The 20,784-nt window shown below is 40.4% G+C and overlaps 1 protein-coding gene across 6 annotated transcripts; it reads right to left on the bottom strand.

Moving 5' to 3' along the window:
* Positions 1–794: 794 nt before the first annotated feature.
* On the bottom strand, positions 795–15,244 carry LOC113661213 (alpha-2-macroglobulin-like). Of its 6 annotated transcripts, XM_047820942.1 has the most exons (33): positions 15,046–15,244; positions 14,513–14,662; positions 11,955–12,061; positions 10,768–10,948; positions 10,445–10,601; positions 10,300–10,352; positions 10,026–10,046; positions 9,727–9,892; positions 9,553–9,637; positions 9,343–9,445; positions 9,128–9,248; positions 8,902–9,011; positions 8,646–8,816; positions 8,289–8,522; positions 7,946–8,158; positions 7,683–7,832; positions 7,054–7,179; positions 6,765–6,852; positions 6,426–6,546; positions 6,114–6,339; positions 5,904–6,030; positions 5,690–5,811; positions 5,563–5,614; positions 5,398–5,481; positions 3,781–3,957; positions 3,601–3,676; positions 3,321–3,477; positions 3,154–3,228; positions 2,846–3,008; positions 2,307–2,451; positions 1,756–2,233; positions 1,228–1,418; positions 795–919 (listed from the first exon to the last, which is right to left on the bottom strand). In XM_047820942.1, exons 2-29 carry the CDS (start codon positions 14,585–14,587, stop codon positions 2,883–2,885), a joined length of 3,504 nt encoding a protein of 1,167 aa, XP_047676898.1. In that variant the 5' UTR covers positions 14,588–14,662; positions 15,046–15,244; the 3' UTR covers positions 795–919; positions 1,228–1,418; positions 1,756–2,233; positions 2,307–2,451; positions 2,846–2,882. The 6 variants fall into 6 exon arrangements, with proteins under 6 accessions (XP_047676898.1, XP_047676896.1, XP_047676897.1 ...); XM_047820940.1 differs by having other exon boundaries at positions 1,756–2,451; positions 2,829–3,008; XM_047820941.1 differs by having other exon boundaries at positions 1,756–2,444; positions 2,829–3,008.
* Between the last annotated feature and the right edge of the window lie 5,540 nt (positions 15,245–20,784).

Genomic DNA, 20,784 nt, shown 5'->3' with positions numbered 1-20,784 from the left:
ACGTAGTGAATTGTTTGTGAATATCATGTGTATATGTGAGAAAATTAACATCAAAATTCTAATATACTGTTCGTCTCTAGATCTCACTCCCTATTGTCTTCAGTGTATAGAAAATAAAAAGAATTGGCCTTGCCATTCCAATGCGTTCAGAGGTGTATGTATATGACATATGATGTATATAACAGAGATTGATCGGAAACTGCATACCGAATCTCTGTACTCATTTGTACTAAGGGTTTGTAATTTATTCATTCTTTATATTCTAGGATGTAATATGTCATAACACACAAATTGTTGTTGAATAAAAGTAAAAAAATAAATAAATAAATAAATAAATAATAATCTTGAGCATTTTTAAAACTTGGGTTTAAAGACCAAAGTATAAATAATGTATAAATAAATGTGCATTTAAATTATTATCCGAAACAAAAAAAACATTTAAGTTTGCCATATTAGACATAATGAAGATCATACTGAAGATTATACTTTAATTATTTAGATTATACTGTTATTTTGTGTAATTTTAGGTATATGATTAGTTTAGAAATGAAGACTTGTGAAAACTTGCATGCTACCTCCTAGAATGCATGTTACTTTCTAAACATCACAATTTAGGATTTGGAAATGGCCTGGTTTTATTTACCATTAGGCCACCTAACAGAAGATTCATAAAACAGTTATCGAGATGAAAAGATGCACTGACCTGCACTGATACACAGGTGGAGCCCTTCACATCAATGCTGTATTTACCAGGAACATCCTGCAATGATCTTTCTTGGTACAGTAACTTGTTGTTCTGGTTCACATCAAAGTTATGACTGTGTCCAGCTGCAGACTTTACAGTTACTGTGCTAGAGCCTTCTGAGCTGAACACCTTAGTGGAGTACAGAGCCAGAGCTTGGAGGGCCACGACTGTGTCCTGATGAAAAGTGGAAAAGTATTGTTTTTCTCGTAATGTTTTTACATTTACAACAACATGTATGTGCTTTATATTAAATATTTTATTTTAAGGATTTTGTGTAAGTAAGGATGCAAGTCAGAGCTATTTTGGCCTTCTCAAACAATCCTATCAAGGGTTATACACAAGGGTCTAAACATATCGCTCTGCAATGCTATGTAGAAGCTTATTAAAACATTGATTCTCTCAATTGTGTTTGTAAATTGTTTGGTATTTTGTGAGTCCTATTCTGAGACAATAAAGGTTTAATTAAAATCACATAAATGTACCTGGGTGGAGTAAAAGCCTCCATAGGGATTGTGCTGTTTTACCAGCCAGCTGACTATCCTATTAGCATAACCCAAATCAGCAGCAGTGAGTTGACCTGAGGTGAGAACAGTTAACAGCACATAGGAGCTGATTTCCACTGACAAAGACCTGGAGTCCTCTGATGTTGAGTGAGACCAGTGAAGACGACCACCTAAAATTCAATCACAAGATAATTTGATTGAGATACTTATGTGTTGACTTAGATAATGTATGACCAGAGATGTCAGCACTCTTCCCACACTTCCTGGCTCGCTACAATACTTTCAGGTCAGTGGCCATCTTGGATTTTCTCTTCCAGGGCGGTGGCCATTTTAGGTATAAGGCACTATATAAAGACGCTGCTTTTACATGGTTCCTTGCCAGATGGTCTCCTCAGTTTACCCTGTGCACCTGTGATATCATCCTGCCTTGTTCCTGTTCTGCCCTGCCTGGTTTGACTCTTTGTTTCTGGGTTCTGGGTTTTGTCTGCTCTGCATTATCCTGATTACCTGTGCACCGGATTATTGGTTTGTTCACGATCCTCCCAAGAAATCCGTCTCCATCCTTGTTCCTTCTTCTCGAGGCGCCTCAGTCCGGCATAGCAGGAATATCCTATAGGTGAACAGGAACTTTTGGCCACCAAGTTGGCCATGGAGGAGTGGCGGCACTGGTTGGATGGTGCTGGGTAACCCTTCCTAGTGTGGACATACCACCAGAATCTTGAATATCTTTGCTCGACTAAGTGTCTGACTTCCCAGCAAGCCCATTGTGGTCTTTTATTTGGACGTTTTAATTTCACCCTATCACCAGGGATCAAAGAATGCCAAGCCAGATGCTCTATCTTGGTGGAGGAGGATGAAGAACCTGTTGTGGAACACATACTCATATACTATATATACTCCCTTCCTCCGTCATGGTCTGAGTCCTTTGCCTTGATATCGAGAGGAGGGTCCAGCAAGCCACCTTCAATCTCCCAGTTCCGGATGGCTGTCCAGAGGGAAGGTTATTAGTTCCTGACCGTCTACACTTTTTAATCCTCCAATGGTGCCACAGCTCCAACCTTTTCTGTCATCCCAGCTCTGTATGCACCTTGTCAGTCCTCCAACAGCACTTCTGGTGGCCTAAGATGAAGAGGGATGGCGGCATGTCCTTTCTAGGCTCAGCATAAGACACTCCAGGCCCCTCCAGCTGGCTTGCTCTGTTCTCTCCATGTTCCCAGGTCATACAAATTGAGGGTAAATCCAAAAAACAAGGCAAAAGGCAAGACAAAAGTCAAGTCCAAAACAGGCTCTGGATAGTAAACATGACAAAAACAGAACTCTGGATGGGCTAATAATAAAACTGATGAAAACAAAGTGACAGGCAGGTCGGGAACAGGCTTGGACAGAAACACATGGAAAGGCCGACTCATTTAGTCGACTCACTTACATCATGACTCAAATTAATCTTGACTTATTAATGACTCATTTTTCAATGAAACAGGAAAAACATGACAGAGAAAGAGAAAAGACAAAATATGATATGCTCATGATGGTATGTTTAACTAAAATAATGTATCTGTTGCAAATTATTCTGCTAATACCTCCATGTACTCCATACCTCTTGAAATAGCAACACTATCCAACACTTTCAGCAGTCACTCTCGAACTTCATTCTCTCCAGCCAGGCTGAAAGTGTAGGCCAACAATGCAGTGCTGTAGGTATTTGTCAGTTTGCCAATTGAAGATTTGAGACAGAGTAACCCTTTATTTACCACAGGATCCTACAATCAAAACATAAATAATGCTAAATAAGAAAGTATACTTTTGAAAGTTTCATTTAGTTGTAGCTTTATTCTGGCTTTTGCAGACCCTCCCTAATGAATCATGTCAAATGAAAGCAATCGTAAAACTGCATCATGCTCTTACTTGCACTGTAAAGCCCAATTCAAGGAATGCTGCAGTGATGTAGGCAGTAATGGTTACTTCATCATTTACACCACCCTGTAATACATGAAAATAATGCACACATAAAATAGAAATTTGGTACATTTATACAGAAATGTGATCTCTAGTATCCTTAGAACCAGACATACCTTAATTGTATTATCGAACAGATTTCCCTGTTGTATAAAACAGCCATCTGATCCCTGCATATTTATAAGCCATTGCTTTGTTTGGTTAATGCTTTCTGAGTCAATAAAGATGTAACGTTGTGCTTTGCCAAAAGTCTTTAAGACAAAAGCAGTTAACCTGGCAGTGGAGATTTATTTGTGTCTATAATTAATCTTTTTTCACAATTTTCAAAGTAAATTCACAATAGCTGAAAATGTTATGTATAACAGGCATTATTACTACTTCCTTTAAAGTTCTTACCATGTCTTCTCCTTTTCCTTAACAAATGTGCTATATCCACCACTTGCATGTCTATAGTTTAGCTGCCTCTGGTATCCTGTGTAAATATAAATGATTGATTCTGATTACTTCAGAAAAAAATATATTGGACAGCTAGTATTGACCTGTAAAGATTAAAAAGAGAAGTATTATGTCACTGACCACTTTTAAGTAAACCAGTAGCCCTGTCATGGATAGCTGTGGTGAGCTGCTTGGTGTTTTCTAGATACTGAAGAATGTAGATATTTGGGGCGAGGAGAGCAATGTTGTCTTCTCCACAGCCATATGGCATCCTTAGTAGTCCATCCAGATTCTTTAATGCACGACCAAGTACGTCTCCTACAAAAAAGGAACAATAATATAATAATCTTTGTATATTCTTTTTACCTTGGCAAAAATCCATTGCAGTGCCTACTGTACTGTATATATGTCCATATATGTTTTCATTTCATATGTTCTGGATTGCCAGAAAAGCTCAGTAAACCTTTTGTGTAGAGTTATTTACTAACCAAATACTTTTAGCCATCAAAATAATGAATCAGTATATAATTAATAAGTTTATAAACCAATTATACACTCAATAGCATATAATTGAAGACAGGGAAAAGCATTTTCCAGCTTTATGTCACACATTCCTGCTCACTATGTAATCATGCCTGGTTGTGCACCTATGTTGTTATCCTTTGAAGTTATCATATTTTCTAATAATTATTGTTGTAAACATATGAAATCTGGCAGCAAGGATTGCATTATTCAGTTCCACTTGGGCACATTTGACTTCAGCTGTCCTAGAGCTTGTCAGCTGATAAATGATTTTTTTAGACAATAAAGCTGAATATGGCAGTTGCACCCAGGTCATATTCTCATTCTAAATTTGGTCAATGAGATATAAGTGGCGGTGAGACAAATGACAGCTTTGTAGATGTACACCATGTATCATTCTTCCCAGTGATAAACATCTTAAAAAAGCAGTGTGACGAGAAATAAAAAAGATGAAGCTCTCAATTTATCCTTCCAGGAAAATTGACAGACCTATGAAAGAAGCCAGGGCGAAAATAATCCTTTGGATTTTAGGATTAGTTGAGCTAATATTTAACTCCTTGTGAAGGGATTTTTGCCCAGAACAGAACCATACTGCCAACACTAACTGTATGCTATCACCTAATAAATGCTCATTTGACAAAGTGCTCCTGACATAAAAAATAAACATTCTTACATTTTTAACTATTCTTTAATATTTAATTAAATATTCTTAAGGTATATGAATTTTCTTTGTAGAAAAATGGAATTATTTAAAAATTAGTTCTTATAAAAATACAGTACAATATATGTCAACAAGTATGTGGACACCTGACCATTATACACATATGTAATTGTTGAACACACTATTCCAGATTTACTCATGTGCTGCACTATTCTGGGAAGGCTTTCCAATAAATTCTTGAATGTAATTTTAAGGGATTTGTGCTCATTCAGTCACAATGAGATGGTGAGGTTGGGCATTAATGTTGAATAAGAATGCCTGGCATGCATTCTGTGTGTTTCAATTCAAACCAATGATGTTCAGAGGGTTTGAGGTACAAATTAATGCAATTCAGCAACATTTGCATGCTTTTTTGAACTGTGTAAATTATTCTATTTTTTGTTGGCTTTCACCAGTGCTGTATCTATCATTTTATATAATTGTTCATTATACTCATTGCCAACAGTACATTTTACACATCAAATTCATGGCATATGAGAAAGTACTTTATTTCACGGTAATTTTTTCTCTCTTACCAAGCACTGAAACAGAAGCTTGTGCTGATCCCCCTATAACATCCTCAGGAAGTGTCAGCTCCAATTCCTCGGAAACACTGTTGCCTGTAGTGCATGTATATTAACTCATTATCTTTACTGAGTGGTACAGTACCCTGGGAACCAGTTCATATGTGTAAGTCTAACCTTGTGGGCATAATATCCAGCTCTGGCTTTTTGACTTTTCAGACCCTTCAGCCTACATAGGGGAAATTTGTCATTAAATCATAGAAATAATTTGTAGAAGCATACATTTTCAAGCTTTTAGACTAACCTTTACAATCAGGCTTCGTGTAACTGTGTCAATACGGCCTCTCTCTGGAACACTCACAATCTCATTATCACACACAGTCTGGGATTGTTCTGCCTCTGCACTCACTGTCACATTCATGACTCCTGTAGCATAATAACAAACTCCCCAAGTCTCTACAATGTAATGAAAGAGAGATACTAGGTTCTGTCTTAGTTGAAGAGGTTTCAAGTCTCACCAAGCACAGAGGGAATTATAGTCCATTTGAAGGTCTTTCTTCCATTCGCACACAGGCAGGTTGAATACTCGCCATCAGAAGATTTTTCCAGAGTGTAGTCTGAGGAAGGGGCTGGAGTCACTTTAACCTGTCAATGAGACACAGGTGATTAATTTACTGTGCATCTCAAACGTCACAATACTTTCAGAAATAAAATAAGAAATAAAATACCATAATGCATTTGGAAAGATAATTGAAGACAGTAGCCTTCAGCTCAAAAACCTCTCCACGTATAATGGAGTAAGGCAACGAGAGCTCCAGGAAGAAGGGCTGAAACACTGTGAGCTGAACAGGAGGAGCGAGACCCAGACCTATAGAGGACACGCAGAAAGCCTCAGTCTCCCAAGTGGTGATGGTGTCAGGAACAGTGACAGGAAGCTGTACTGATCCAGAGTCCCTGTGGAGAATTACACTGGAAGCTGTTCAATGTGTAAATGTTCAAAAGTGCAAATATGCCAAAGTAAAAAAGAAAAAAATTCTAACCCCACTTCAACAAGCTGCCATATCCAAGTTTCTGGGAACAATTTGCGAATTTGCAGTTCTGTGTAACTAAAGAATGTAATGGAATCAATAGATGCTGCAGGTCTGAGTTCTGGACTGAAGCCTGATGCAAAAAAAAAAAAAATCATAATTAATAAACATATTGTAAACATAATTCATTAATTTGTACAATAGGTGTTAATTTGAATAGGACTATGTATTTATGCTTATGAAGATGTTCTTAATGTTGCCCTCTAGTGATATATGAATTCCAAAGGAAAAATTTGAGAGAATGAAGCACTACTATTGAACAATAATATATGAATAAATGCCTGGGTGTACCGTGGAATTGTTTATAATACAGGCCTTTGTACACCAAACAATGAGGTTCTCTAACCACCAAATTTGTTACCATCTTCAGCCCCACTCCCTGTAACATGATAATTATGCATAGTCATCAAAATTAACAGTACACCATGGAACCAAATATTTTTTTAAGTTAAAATAATCACTTTATATTGAAAGTATTAAAAAAAATGTGTATTTAGAATATTCATCTACATTTTATAGTTTTCCAAGATTCACTTTCACAAACAGTTATGCAACATTTCCCAGTCAGTCAGTCAGTTACCGTTAATGTATTGTAGACATGTTCAACCCATACATCCCGCTGGGGTCTAACATGCAAGCACTTCAGCTCGTCTTCAACTTGACTGGGATAATTTAATACTGATTTCACTGGCAACAAATGAAATATCTATGGGTGATAAAAAAAACATGACAATCATTCAATACTATTTTTCTTTTATTATTAATGTTTCTGATATGAATGTTTCCATAACATACATATATCATATGTTTCCATACAAATTAGACACCTAGTTGTAAGGCCAAACCCCAAATCATCACAAATGGGGATATATATTATTTAAATACACTAAAATATACTAAATAAATATTCAACTATACCAAAACAAACAAACAAACAAATAAAAAAATAAAAAAATGTAATAGTACATCAGATAAAATAGTTGACAATCATATTTTGGATTATTATGCATCAAACTCAACATCAATCAAAGTTAAAGCTGAGGGTACACTAGAGTTAGTTAAACAAACTGTAGGTTCAAGCATGTACATAGATGAAAGTAGATCATTTTAAACTATAATGCAGATGTAACCACTCTATTAAAAAATCTTTTAAAAAGCACTTGTTAAAAGCACTTTGAATGTTCAGGACTTTAAGTATCTAAATTTCACCTTGTCAGCATTTAGACGATTTCCTGGCTCATTGATGAACACACTCTGATCTACAGCACTGAGGCCACACAGTGAACCAGGATGAGCTGAGACCCCAAGAGTGTTCTTCTCACCTGGAACTGCTTTAGAGGGAGAGAACTGTAGTGAAACCTGCAGCACATGAAGAAAACTAGTTTAGATGGGTTTAGTTTTTTATGCCAAACAAGAAAGAATTAGATTATTTCACTGAACATAAGCTATTAAGCTATTAATGCTAACATTACCTTATTTCTAAAACATTTCTCCACACTGAATTCCCTGCTAGACGCAATGACATTCTCACTAGGCAGGACAGAGTACACCACAGCCTGCACTACAGGAGCCAGCTCAGCAAGAACAGATAGTTTAAATGAAATTTTTCCTTTTCTGGTATCTGTAGACTCTTCCACTTCAACTGTCTCATGCCCATGATGGACTATGGCTCCTTTAGACAAGAACTGAATTAGAGGAACAAAATATATTACAATAAATGTGCAGTGAAATATATTAAGATCTGAAGTAATAAAGGTAATACAGGTGACTTGCATTTCCTGTCTCAAGTAGCATACAATTACTACAAGTACTTACCATGTATATAAGATCAATACTGTAACTTTCAGAAGTTTCCCCAACAATATAGTAGTTAATTGTTATGGGAATTTCAGAACCACATTTAAATGGTTCTTCTGAGCTCTCTATTGACAGTTCACTGAACACTGGACTGTAAGGTGTAGCAGGTTGGAGCAGATGTATATATGTCTCCGCAGTTAAAAAGAATGGTGTTTTGTACTGGTGGTATTTTTCCTCTGGATAGACACTTGCCTAGATAACAACAACCCAAGAACAATAATAACCATAAATGTTTGCTTTACCACATGATGGTGTACTAAAAATTGGTTTCTTTTTCTTTCATTTCCTATTTTGAGGTATTTTGCCATAACATACACTCAATAATATCTCTGTTTTAGGATGTTCAGGTGAAGGGACTGAGAAGTTTGCCAAGCCATTACTATCTGTAGTAAGATTGAGTAGTAATGTTGGAGCCCATCGTTGACCTTCTGAAAGATACACCTTCTTGTTAGGAATTGGTGTTCCATTGAAGGTAGTAACTTTAATCTGTTGATGAGAGAAAGAAAAACTACTGTCAATATAGTGTCAAACATAAAACCAATAATAAAAAAAAAAGTATGAAAAGACATACTTTTCCTTCTATAACTTTTTCTCTCTCAAAGTATTTTGGCGAATCAAGGATTTCCACTTGGCCAATTTGGAAAGAAAGTCTTATCTCTTCAGATTTCACTATGAAATTATCTAAGCAAAAAGAAACAAAATGCAGTATGTTATAATGAAATACAAACAAAAGTTTTGTTAAAGTATATTAACCATTTGTTCTTATCTTTGTTTTTAGAGATCCAATACTGACTTACCTGTTCCTTCCTCTGTGAATGTAATACTAGCGTGAAGATAATCCTCAAAACTTTGATCAAATTCAGTATTCATGAGGCTTGACACATTGAAAATAAGGAGTGCACAGCCATTTTGACTCATCTATGGGAACACCCAAAACAAATGGTGTGAATGTTTTATTAGTGAGAGAAAGAGAGAGTGATATAGTTGTCTGTGAAGTTTGTTACATACATACTTTCACCGTTTCACTCGTACATCTGGCCTCATTATTTATCTGCTGTACATTGCGACACACCTTCACCACAGCTTCACCAGGTACTGGCTGTCCATAAATGTACCTTCATATAATAAAGTTACATAAATACAAAAATAATTCTGAGCTAGATATCGTATATACTGTACATGTGCTAAACATTCAGTTGTGTAAAATACACTTGAAACATACTTTCCACAGACTTCTAGCTTTAGTTCCTTGTCACCAACGCTGTGTTCTTTTGGTGTGTTCAAAATAACCTCGAATTTTGGTAAAACTAACAGTAAATGCAGCTGATTATTACAGATATTACATTATGTTGGATACATTTGTAAAAACTGAACTGTTACTAATAATCTAACTTACCAAACTTCTCCACTATAAATCTGTACGTTATCAAACTTTTTCCAGTGTCAGCAATCAACTCATATCGTCCCTGTGGAGCCTCAGCATTTAGCTCATGAGAAAGCTGCAGTATCAAACCTGTCGAAGACACATTTGTCCACTGACCAATCCTGTTCTGATGACTATCCTGTTTGGTTTCACAAAAGGTATCTACATTTAGTTCAGTAATATGAAGATTTTGACAAGGCATTGCCTTATAGATATTACATCTAAACAAGAGAGTCATAAAATATGTAATGTTGTACTTGGTTCCACTTCACCTGAAGACTCACTGTACTGTACTGTGAAGTATAAGAGAAAAATCAAACTTTAGAATTTCCTTTATATAATAATTGAGACACCATAAAATTACCCAGAACATTATAATCAAAACAAGTATGTTTTATTTAATGGAATTTGAGCAATTTAAAATATACAAATTATTTTTAAAATTGCTTATTGGTCTGTGTGATTATTAATGAATTAATAGATATAAATGACAATAATCTGTTAAATAGGTGTCTTTTATGTATTAACATAAATCTCTCCTCCTACCATTTGTTTAAATGGGATTAATTTATAATCCATAGAGACAATTCTGAAATTCACTGTGGAAATATAATAATTGTGAAAAAATCTTTCATTAAATAGTTGAAATTGAAAACTGAAAAGAGTGATTGTTATTGCAGGAAGGAGTCACCTGTTTGGCCTGGACTGTAGATGGGTTTATCAGTCTGAATAAAAGTCAGTGTGTCATATGGTTTAAACATCACTTTTCTTTTCTCTGTCATCATAAAACCTTTCCCTTTAACGTTTACTTTGATCTCCTGCACTGATTCACTCACAACCTGTGGAGCCTGTGAAGATGTATTCCATGTTGAACAACACAAACAACTTAATAAATATGAATTAAATTAAATTAAAATACGTAAACTAGCTAAAAAAACTTATTGTGCACTGACTATCGTAATAAATAAATAAATAAATAAGTAAACAAACCATTATAAAAAATACATTTCTGACCTCAAAATTGGAGCAACGATGAAAGTCCTTTTCCACTGTTTCTTGTAAAAGATTTCTGCTCTGACTCTTGTGAACCAGATAAATGTTTATTTGCAGAGTCTCATTAGGCTTTAAAAGACTCACACAAAATCTGGCATTAGAGCCAGCTGATATTAAAGCAGGAAATGTCACCATGAAATATCTACAGACAAAAAGAAAGGTTTATGATCAATCAATTTTCAAGTGAATAATATGCAATCAATGAAAATTAGAGAAAGGTTGTTGAAGCAAACTACTGTAGCCATACAGTATCATAGTAAATGTTTGAGTAAACGCTTAACTAAACAGAACAGATCTCAACAAACAATAGTATTGCAAAAGTCTAAACAGAGGGCCTTAACCTAACATTGACCTGTGCGCTTACCTGCAAACTGAATCATGCAAATTAAATGTCATTGCTATATAAGATCTGTGTAAGATGTTTGCAAAATTAGCTCATTTTCAATTTAATGCATCAAAACAAATTGTTTTTCTAGGGCACAAAATTGTATCAGTCATAACATGTGAGCCAATTTCTTTACTTCACATTATACCTGAACTGTTGTTTATTATAAACAATGGTATCATACATCATGTCCACAAATGAAACAGGCAATTAAAAGAAGAAGAATGTATTTATTTATTTAATATGTGCTGATAGTATTATAATAGTTTAAGTTTATGATTCAATATATCATAAGATAAAAACTAAAAGTAGACATACTTCATATGTTTATTTGACAGAGGTCAGTCACAATCACTGATAACAGTAATATCAGTGTAACTTACATGACAATAATAAATATGATCTTTTGAGCAATAACTTTGTTACTTTTAATTTCTTTCTCTTAGTTGAATCCACAGTAACTGAAACAAGGACTTATGCTCTTCTGGGACCAACTCTGGTAAGTAGATCATTTTTTTTTTGTTGTTGCTTGAAAGCTTTGTACAATGTCATGGTAAATATGATAGATTTTTTTTCAGTGCATGAGACCTTAGTGGTCTCATGCACTGAAAAAAAAACCAATCAGTTTTGTCTGTAATGTGTCTTTATAGGTGAAATGCTTCACTGGAGTACCGTAGCTTCTTATGCATTATCACAGTGACAATCTGTAATTGTTAATGACAAATAATATTAAATTGTTTATTTATGATTACATGATACTCACGGTCCTGAGGTTCGTCCATAGACAGAGAGAAAGAGGAAGCTGGCTAACCACAGCCTCATCCTAATGTAGACCCAACTGACCAACATGATGATATCTCCACTGCCAAACTGGAGAGATCAAAATCCTTTTTAAAGACAGCCCAACTCCACTCATTCTTTTATTAATGAGTAACCACTTTGAGCAATCTGAGTACATTTCAAACTTCTGTTATAAGCAAAAATATAAATATAGCATAGTCATAAAACAAAGAAGCATAAGTTTTTCAGTCTTAAAAAAAATCCAATAATCATGCAGACAGAGAAATTGACATCTACGGACACTTATTTAGGCACGCATTGTGTTTTATTTGAACTATTAATTACAGAAATATTACTGTGACATTTTCACGGAGTCACCAGGTCCTTCCCTCACTCACCAGAGTACTAATCAGCACCAGTGTCCCTCATTCACCAATCACCACACACTATATAAACCACTCTCAGTCACTCACTCATTGTCTGGTCTCATACTGTACAGTACGTACCAATGTGCTTTCTGTACAGACATTTCGTTCTAGACTTCTAAGTTGGTTCTCCAGCAATCGGCTACCCTCTCATCGTCCTTGACTCCAGATCTTCTGGATTTGCTCCTGGATCTTCTTCCTCTAGATAAGGATTTACTATTACTTGCATTCCTGTGACTTTCCCTGTGTGTGCATGTGTGTTTCAAAGATTCAGTGCTGTAATGAGTCTGTCTGTGTTTTCCTTTGTTTCTGTCTGCTGTCATTCCCTGCTCTTAATTGTTGGCCCCACCCATTTATTTGTTACCATGGAAATTAATTGCACCCAATCTCTTCCCCAGGTGTTTTGTCCTAGTCTTTGATTGTCTCCGCCTTGTGATTGGTTCTTGTTCACTATATCTACTCTGTTTGTCCACTTCCCTGGTGTTAGTCATTATTGGTATGTAGTCTGTTTATGTCTCTGTCCCTGTTCTGCTCAGTGTTCTGTCCTGTTTTTGCCTGCTTGTCTGTTGCTCATTTCTTGTTTTGGCCTAATAAAAAGTCAAACTACAATTGGATCCTCACTCGCCTGTGTCTCATTGTGACAGAACGACTAACCACAAATGGATCCAGCAGAAATCTTGTTTTGCCTACGTCGGGAGGATTCCCTAGTCGAGGAATATGCTAAGGTATCCGTGGACTTGTGTAACCAGGTCGACTTTGGAGAGAAGGCTCTCAAGGACCTATTCAGGTATGGACTAGAGAACAACCTGCGCTACTCAATGCCGACTAGCCGAGAGATAGGATCGTTGTCGGATTTCGTCAACTTGGCGTTGATTCTGGGTGGGTCCTCGGTAACCATGGGCAGTGGAAAGACGGAAGCCGGCCTTAAATATTGGGGGGGGGGCAGCAGCAAGCATCAGGGTCCGTGGGCTGCGGCGCCAAACCACCCACGGACGCCCGAATGCCCTACAGTGCCTCCGTCCAGCCCAGTCCCGTGCACACCTGTGACCGAGCCGGTTCACATGGCTACCATACCGGCAGGCTCGGCTGAGGCCCGTGCGAACCGGCTGGTCTCCTAACTGGCGGATAACCCGATGAGGTGTTCTGTCCTGTTTTTGCCTGCTTGTCTGTTGCTCATTTCTTGTTTTGGCCTAATAAAAAGTCAAACTGCAATTGGATCCTCACTCGCCTGTGTCTCATCGTGACAAGTGCATTGTTCCATCCCCTACTCTGATATGTTCACCGAATACAATAAATGCCTATTCCGTTTTGCTTACCTCTATTCTGTCTTTAGTGTGTTTATCATTAGACATGCACATATTGCTTTTTACCTACAGTATGTGAACACCTTTCTTTCATTAAGCACACAATGCTGACAAACAGTATATACACTGTAAAAAACAAATAAACCTCACATTTTACGGTTAAAAAAAATGGCAGCTGTGGTTGCCAGTACTTTACCTTCAAAAATACAGTAGGAGCGTTGTTGGTTCTACAGGATTGCACCCATTGTACTGTACATTTTACGGATTTTTTTATGCTTTATAACTGTATAACTTTTAGAAAAGCAGTTTATACCTGTCAAATTACAGGATTTACATTGTTCTAATTATAGTTCATAACCATCTTTTTTACAGCTCAAAACTGTTTAATTTAAAGTTTTATTTTGTAATGAATACAACCTATAATTATTTCCCAGAGCAGATTGGAAACTATTTAAACTAAGGAAAAAACAATAAATATGTAAATGCTGTTATACTATTTTGTATTATAAATAACCAGTGAATTCAAAGCATCATTTAATCACACTAGCAGGGAGCTGAAGAGATAGAAGTTACATTTCTAAACATTTCAGATTTTACTTTAAATTTTACTTTCAGATTTTCTCATCAATTAGAAAGGTACGAGATTAGGGTGAAGACTCTTGGGTTCACTTGGAGTCGCTTTTTGTTCTTTTCCACAACTTTTGCGCCCTTTTCAGGATTGATGATGAAAAAACACCTTGAAAAGAAAGAAAACACATTGAAACTCTGTAAATATTAAGTGAACCTCCCCTCCTAGGTGTCTTTTTACATACCTTTTGCAGGAATTCAAGCACTGACACCAGTTCAGTAGGGTAGTGAATGTTGAAACAGTAGTAACTGCCAAACATTAGGCAAACAGCAGCGATGTCATCGTTCACAATCTAGCGGGCCACAGTGAGCATGAATCTAATAGCAGGAGTGTCCTGTGGATACATTTCAATTCAATGAAGGCGTACATGTAGCAAGGTAATTGTGTATTTATATATGACTATCATACACATAGCAGTTTATTTAGTACTGCTCTGAAAATACTATTTAACATAATAGATTTCTACACATTCTACAACACAAACTCCATTTAATAAAATAACCCAATTCAAAGGTTTAGATACCCCAAATGCTTAATACTGTCTAATATTACATAAAAGATAAACATTGTTTTGTTCATTAGTCTCATTTAATTTGAGACATTAAACAAAATCCACTAGGTCCTGAAAATACTTTGAATTTCCAGCATCCAAATATCTGACCATGACCCTCATCTTTAACACTAATGACAATTATAAGACTCATACACAACTATTACCTGAGTCTCTCAAATGTCCACATTATTTAAAGACAAATCTCCAAATTATAGTCAGTGTCAGCTTACTCCTCCGAAGCCCACTTTCGCGGCGCGCACTGGTGACGTCATCCTCGAGTCGCATGACTTTTATACTCGTTAGCGCTATTTAAGCGTGCCGTTCATGCTGGATTGTCGCCAGATGAGCTTTCGTTCCTACGTGGCGATTTGTGAGTCACTCTTGCCATCTTCCAGTCTGAGTATTATCTGTGCCCCCGCTGCTGTTTGTTTCCTAGTGGACTTCCCCGGGATTTTATACGTGAGTTGTTCATTCATTGCTGCCGGTTGTTTTTCCGGTTTTTGCCGTTAGGATTGTTCTTTTTCCTGTGTGGATTACTTTTGCTCGTGCTTGGATTAACTTCCTTTTCTGTGTGGATTACCTTTTGCCCGTGTTTGGATTATTTATTTTCCCCGTGAATCGAACTTCCGATTTTGTGACTGTTACGCCCGTGGCTTAAGACTAGCACCTGTGCTCTGTTTCCCTCCGCTACTGTGTTCTGTAGGCGGTTCAGCCCTAGACTCTGCCCGGCTACATCCCCTGTGCATTTTATATATGTATATAGTACAGTTATTTATATATATATGTATATATTATACCCTTTTTTCCATTTCAATAAATCCTCTTTTTGGACACTGGCCTGTGTTTGGGTTCTCCTCCCTTGCACCCTCGTTGACAGTCAGTGGTAGAAAGGAGCTAAATATGCAGAACATGTCAAAAAGCAAATAACGTGCAAGTACTGGGTTAATTTTGATAGGTTCTCTTTCATCATCTCATGTTCGAGATCCACCTATGGGAAGGGCATCTGTTCCTGACCTCTACAGAAGCATCCAATTGCACCAAGTCTGGCTTGAAAGACAGGAGCGCGTGCCAAAGGCAGGTAAGGTAACGCCTTTTACCCGAGTGCATAATGCACCTGCACGTGCTGCCTTTCCACAGTTCACTTTCGCTTCTCGTGACTTCTGCTCCTACCTCACAGCTCTGTTTTTTTTTTTTTTTTTTGGACTGCACTTTCTGTCTTCAGGAGGACATATCGCTTGATCAGCCTCCGCCGGGCATGCTCGTCCTCAGCCAGGTTAGCTTTGCGAGCCGCCCACGCTCGCACCCCCCTTTTTTTCCGTGGGCTGCCCGCATGCTTTTTTGCCTTTTTTTCCTCCTTATGGCGCTCTCCAAAGCGGCTCCAGCTACTCCGGTGGACAACCTATCGCGAGCCTGCCCCACCTCAATCGGTGCTGTTGGAGCTTTGCGAACGCGCTGCCGCGAGCTCTCAATGTCTGCTTGTTGTTGTCTGCGTATCAGGCTGAACTCCTGCTTGATTTGGGCCAGCAGCTGTAGAGTGGGTCACCATCCACCGATCTCTGGAAGGAGATCGTCACGGTCAATGACCTCGTCCTCCGCAATGCCCGTCAGGCTGTCCAGGCTAGCGGGCGCTCTATGGCTTTGTCGGTGGTCGGAGAACGTGCGCTGTGGCTCAAACTATATGGTCTCCCCGATAGTGAGAAGCGTCGCATCGCTGGGGCACCAGTTGAACCGGGTCAAGCTCTTTTCGGCCCAGCCGTTGTGCTGATGCAGCAGCGCTGCATTGATGAGAAGAAGGAGGACAAGGCCTTCAAACTGTGCCTTCCTAGGAAGCCGGCGCCGTGCCAGATGCCATCTGGGCGGCTGCCTAACGCTCCTGCTGCGGGACGCCAGTCCTACTACGCTGGCAGGTCCAACAAACCCAGTGGGAAGCCACAGGCTAAGCAGGGCGGGCCCCCTCCCCCCCCCGATAGGCCCTGGGGTAAGACGTCTTTCACTGCGGCCGCGGCTCTGAAACCTCCTATCCCCGCTCCCTCTGTTCCGAAACGTAAGCGGCCAACCTGATGTTCGGCCTCTGGGGGTCTTCAGTCCGCGTTCATGGGCGGCCAGCCCTCCGGACACCCGTTCTACCCTCCAGGTTCACCCGTCCAAGAGACGGAGGGTCTCCTTCGGTGAGATCAGCCCCCTCTTGCTGGCGAGGGTCATCCTTTTGTTCCACACAGGCTTCACCGTTCCCCGTGTCGCCCAGAGTGCGTTCCCCGGTCCCAGTAGGGACGGTTGTTGGATCGAGTGCAGAAGCAGTGTCCCCAAACACCCCCCTTCAGACACCTCTCACATGTCCAATAAAGGCTATGGCCCCAGTTTTTCACAAAAAAATTATGATAACATCTCTGGTTTGGCCACTGGAGGGCGCCGTCACACCATCAATGAACGGTCCGGCCGGACTGGCCCCTGGCGTCCCGCCCTCCCGTGTAGGGACGCTCGGGAGTCATGTGACAGCCTGGCTGTCTGTCTCGGCCCCCGATTGGGTGATTCACACAGTCACGAGGGGTTACAGACTTCAGTTTGTCCAATCACCCCCGCTGCTCAACAGAGTGGTCTGGTCCCACACGGACCAGGGCTCCGCCCACATTCTGACAGACGGGATCTCATCTCTTCTCGAGAAGGGAGCGATTTGAGTTGTACCCGCGCATCTAAGCAATCGGGTTTTATTCTCGTTATTTCCTGGTCCCGAAGAAGGACGGATCTCTCCGTTCTATTCTGGATCTCAGAGTGTTGAACAAACATTTACGGAAATACAACTTCAGAATGTTAACACACGGCTCTCTCATACGTTCGATAAAGCAGAACGATTGGTTTTGCTCGATCGATCTGAGCGATGCTTTTTTCCACATAAGCATCTATCCTCCACACACAAAATTCCTTCGTTTCGCCTACCAAGGCGTATGTTAGGAATTCACAGTCCTTCCGCTCGGGCTCACGCTGAGTCTGCGGACGTTCCGCCTGTGTGTGGAGGCGGGACTTGCCGTCGCAATGCGCGTGCGCCTAGTGCGGGGGCACGTCTCTTCATTCATAAACTGTCTATCGCGGTTCAGGGAAGGGGCACGGATACAGTATCGCACATGTCTCAGATTACAGGGTCTTATGGCTTCGGCTGTCCATGTCATGCCTCTAGGTCTTCTGAGAATGAGGGCTTTCATGAAGTGGATTTTGTCCCTTCATCTCTGCCCGTTGCACGATCTTTGCTACTTTGTCTCGGTGATGCACGCATGCATGGCCGCACTGCGCCACTGGAGAGCTGCAGAGTTTTACGCACATGGGACCCCTCTCGGGGCAGTCATGATGCGGAAAGTGGTCACGACAGATGCCTCGGTGACAGGGTGGGAAGCCACTCGAGGGCAGATCAGTGAACGGTGTGTGGCCGTTCTCACTTCGCTCAGCCCATATAAATTACTTGGAGCTCCTCACTGTGTGGAAAGCTCTGATGCATTTCTCACGTGGCATTTTCTGTCGTTACGGGCGACTCACGTCCTGGGCCTTTTGAACAGGAGTGCAGACCTTCTGTTGAGGTGGAACCCTCTGTACGGAGAGTGGAGGCTCAACCCCCAGATAGTGGGACTGCTCTGGGAGAGGTTCGGCCAGGCTGCCGTCAATCTCTTTGCCTCGCGCGAAACGCCTACTGTCCTATGTTCTTGCTTTCTGGACGAGGACGCCCCTATCGGCGTGGATGCTCTGGCTCATCCATGGCCAACACGCTGCTCTCCGCTCTGCCTGATATCCCCGTCCCTGGCCACGGTCGTGGTGCAGGGTTTATCTCTGATCCTCATAGCTCCCAGGTGGCCCAATGCACCTTGGCTAGTGGAGATAATTCCTCTTCTGTATGCGGAGCCAAGGCCCCTCCCGTTGCGTACGAACCTCCTGACCCAGGCAAACGGGGAGATTTTTCATCCTCACCCAGGCAGGGTGGTTATCTGGGCCTGGCCCGTGAGAGGGCAAATTTGAGCACGTTGCCCCCACCCCCCCACCCCCCGTGTTATCACCACGATTCAGAGTGCCAGGGCACCTTCCACACGCTCTCTCTGATTGCAAATGGCGTGTGTTTGAGACGTGGTGCGAGGAGCACCAGATCATCTCGTATCTGTGCTCAGTCACTGATATTCTGGGTTTTTGCAGGTCCTTTTCGAAGATTAAGGTCTATTTGGTGACTATCGCTGCATGTCACGCTGGTTTCAGCGACGCTACGGTGGGGCAGCACCCCCTTATCTGTAGATTTATGAGGGGCACGCGGGCTCCCTGCCGGTCACCAGGAGTGTGGTCCCAGATTGGGATCTCTCCATGGTGCTGGAGGTGTTGGCCCAGCAGCCTTTTGAGCCCTTTTGAGGGGGATATCTCCCTCAGGTTGCTGTCCTTCAAGACGCCGCTGCTCCTGGCTTTGGCTTCCGCCAAATGTGTCAGTGATTTTCATGTGCTCTCAGTTCATTCCTCGTGCACTAAATTCTCGCTCAGCGGGGATAGGGTTTGGCTTAAGCCTAACCCGGCCTTTGTGCCTAAGTGCTTTCCAGCCTTAACTGGTGGTGTGATTGAGCTCTCCGCTTTTCACCCTCCTCCTTTTTCCTCAGTGGAGGACCAGAGGTTGAATGCTTTGTGCCCTGTGTGCGCCCTATGGGCGTACGTGGACAGGACGAACTCTTTTCAGGGGAGCGATCAGCTCTTCATCTCTTGGGCCCCGCCGAACACGGGAAAACCCATCTCTAAGCAATGCCTGTCTTGTTGGATTGTAGAAGCTATCTCCTTAGTATATGAGTCTAGGGGATGCAGCCTCCAGATGGCCTCAGGGCTCACTCCACTAGAGGCTTGGCTGCTTCGTGGGCTCTGTTTGGGGGAGTTCCCTTGCAGGACATTTGTGCCGCGGCGAGCTGGTCCTCTCCGCACACCTTTTGTCAGGCACTACCGGCTTGAATTTACCCGTACCACCGTCGCTCATGTGGTCTTGAGTGTGGGCTCTTCGTAGCCATGTGCTAAGAGGCCCGCACTCTTGTCAGCCCTGTCCGCCCGGCCTGGCTGTGCATGTTTTCAGGCATGTGGTCTTCTCCCAACCTATACTGCTGTTTTAAACATCTACATGATGTTTCACGTTTTGGGCTGGAGTTTGCAAGTCTGACTACAGTACATGTGCTGCCTAGACATGCTTATGCGTCATGAAAACAGGTACAGGATACATGCTACTCGTGTTTAAAACCACACACTGATTTAAACAGTTCATTCCAATTTACCAATGTGCCAATACACATTTATATTAAAGAATATTTCTACCTATTTGTAGTTCAGCCCGACAACGCTCCACAACAATCGCCATTTCGCCACTTCTCAAATACTGTAGACACATGTCAATTTAAGCATACAAAATGTTTTTTAGAATTCCTTATATTACAACTTTACGCAAAGATGATTTTATCAAACATATGTTAGAACTATTTATGTCCTGTGCCCTGCATTGTGGTTTTCAATTGCACACTACACAGGGGTGTCAAATATGTTTATGTATTTGTAATAAGATTAGGAGGGCAATTCCATGAAACAACTGTAGCGATTTTGGCTCGCGAAGCAAGGTAAATATTTATAAGTAACTATAACGTGTTATAGTGACTTCTAAATATTTTAACCTAAGTTGAAATTAACAGAAATGGAATTAACGTTACACTTATTTGGTCTGTTCGTCCGGCGAACAGGCCGTGTTACCTTTATTAATTCTATGAAGGCGGTATCTTCCCGGCCAAGAAAGATTTGCTTCCCTTTTACTTTATACCGTAATTTAAATTAAATTAACTTAATAGAGCATGTAGTTCAGACCAGATGTTGCAGGTACCTCAATTTGTGAGCGATACTCAGAGACAATCACTTGTGGC

Source organism: Tachysurus fulvidraco, chromosome 11 (genome assembly GCF_022655615.1).
Source record: "Tachysurus fulvidraco isolate hzauxx_2018 chromosome 11, HZAU_PFXX_2.0, whole genome shotgun sequence".
Lineage (NCBI taxonomy): Eukaryota > Metazoa > Chordata > Actinopteri > Siluriformes > Bagridae > Tachysurus > Tachysurus fulvidraco.
This window is presented reverse-complemented; position numbering and strand designations above follow the sequence as displayed.

Excerpts from the sequence above, each read along its gene's own strand:
- LOC113661213 (XM_047820940.1), bottom strand. The coding sequence starts at position 14,587 with ATGTTTGGCAGTTACTACTGTTTCAACATTCACTACCCTACTGAACTG. Across the intron at positions 8,817-8,901 it reads AAAAAGTTATAGAAGGAAAA|ATTAAAGTTACTACCTTCAA; the intron begins GTATGTCTTTTC and ends TCTCATCAACAG. Across the intron at positions 6,031-6,113 it reads ATCTTTCCAAATGCATTATG|GTTAAAGTGACTCCAGCCCC; the intron begins GTATTTTATTTC and ends TCTCATTGACAG.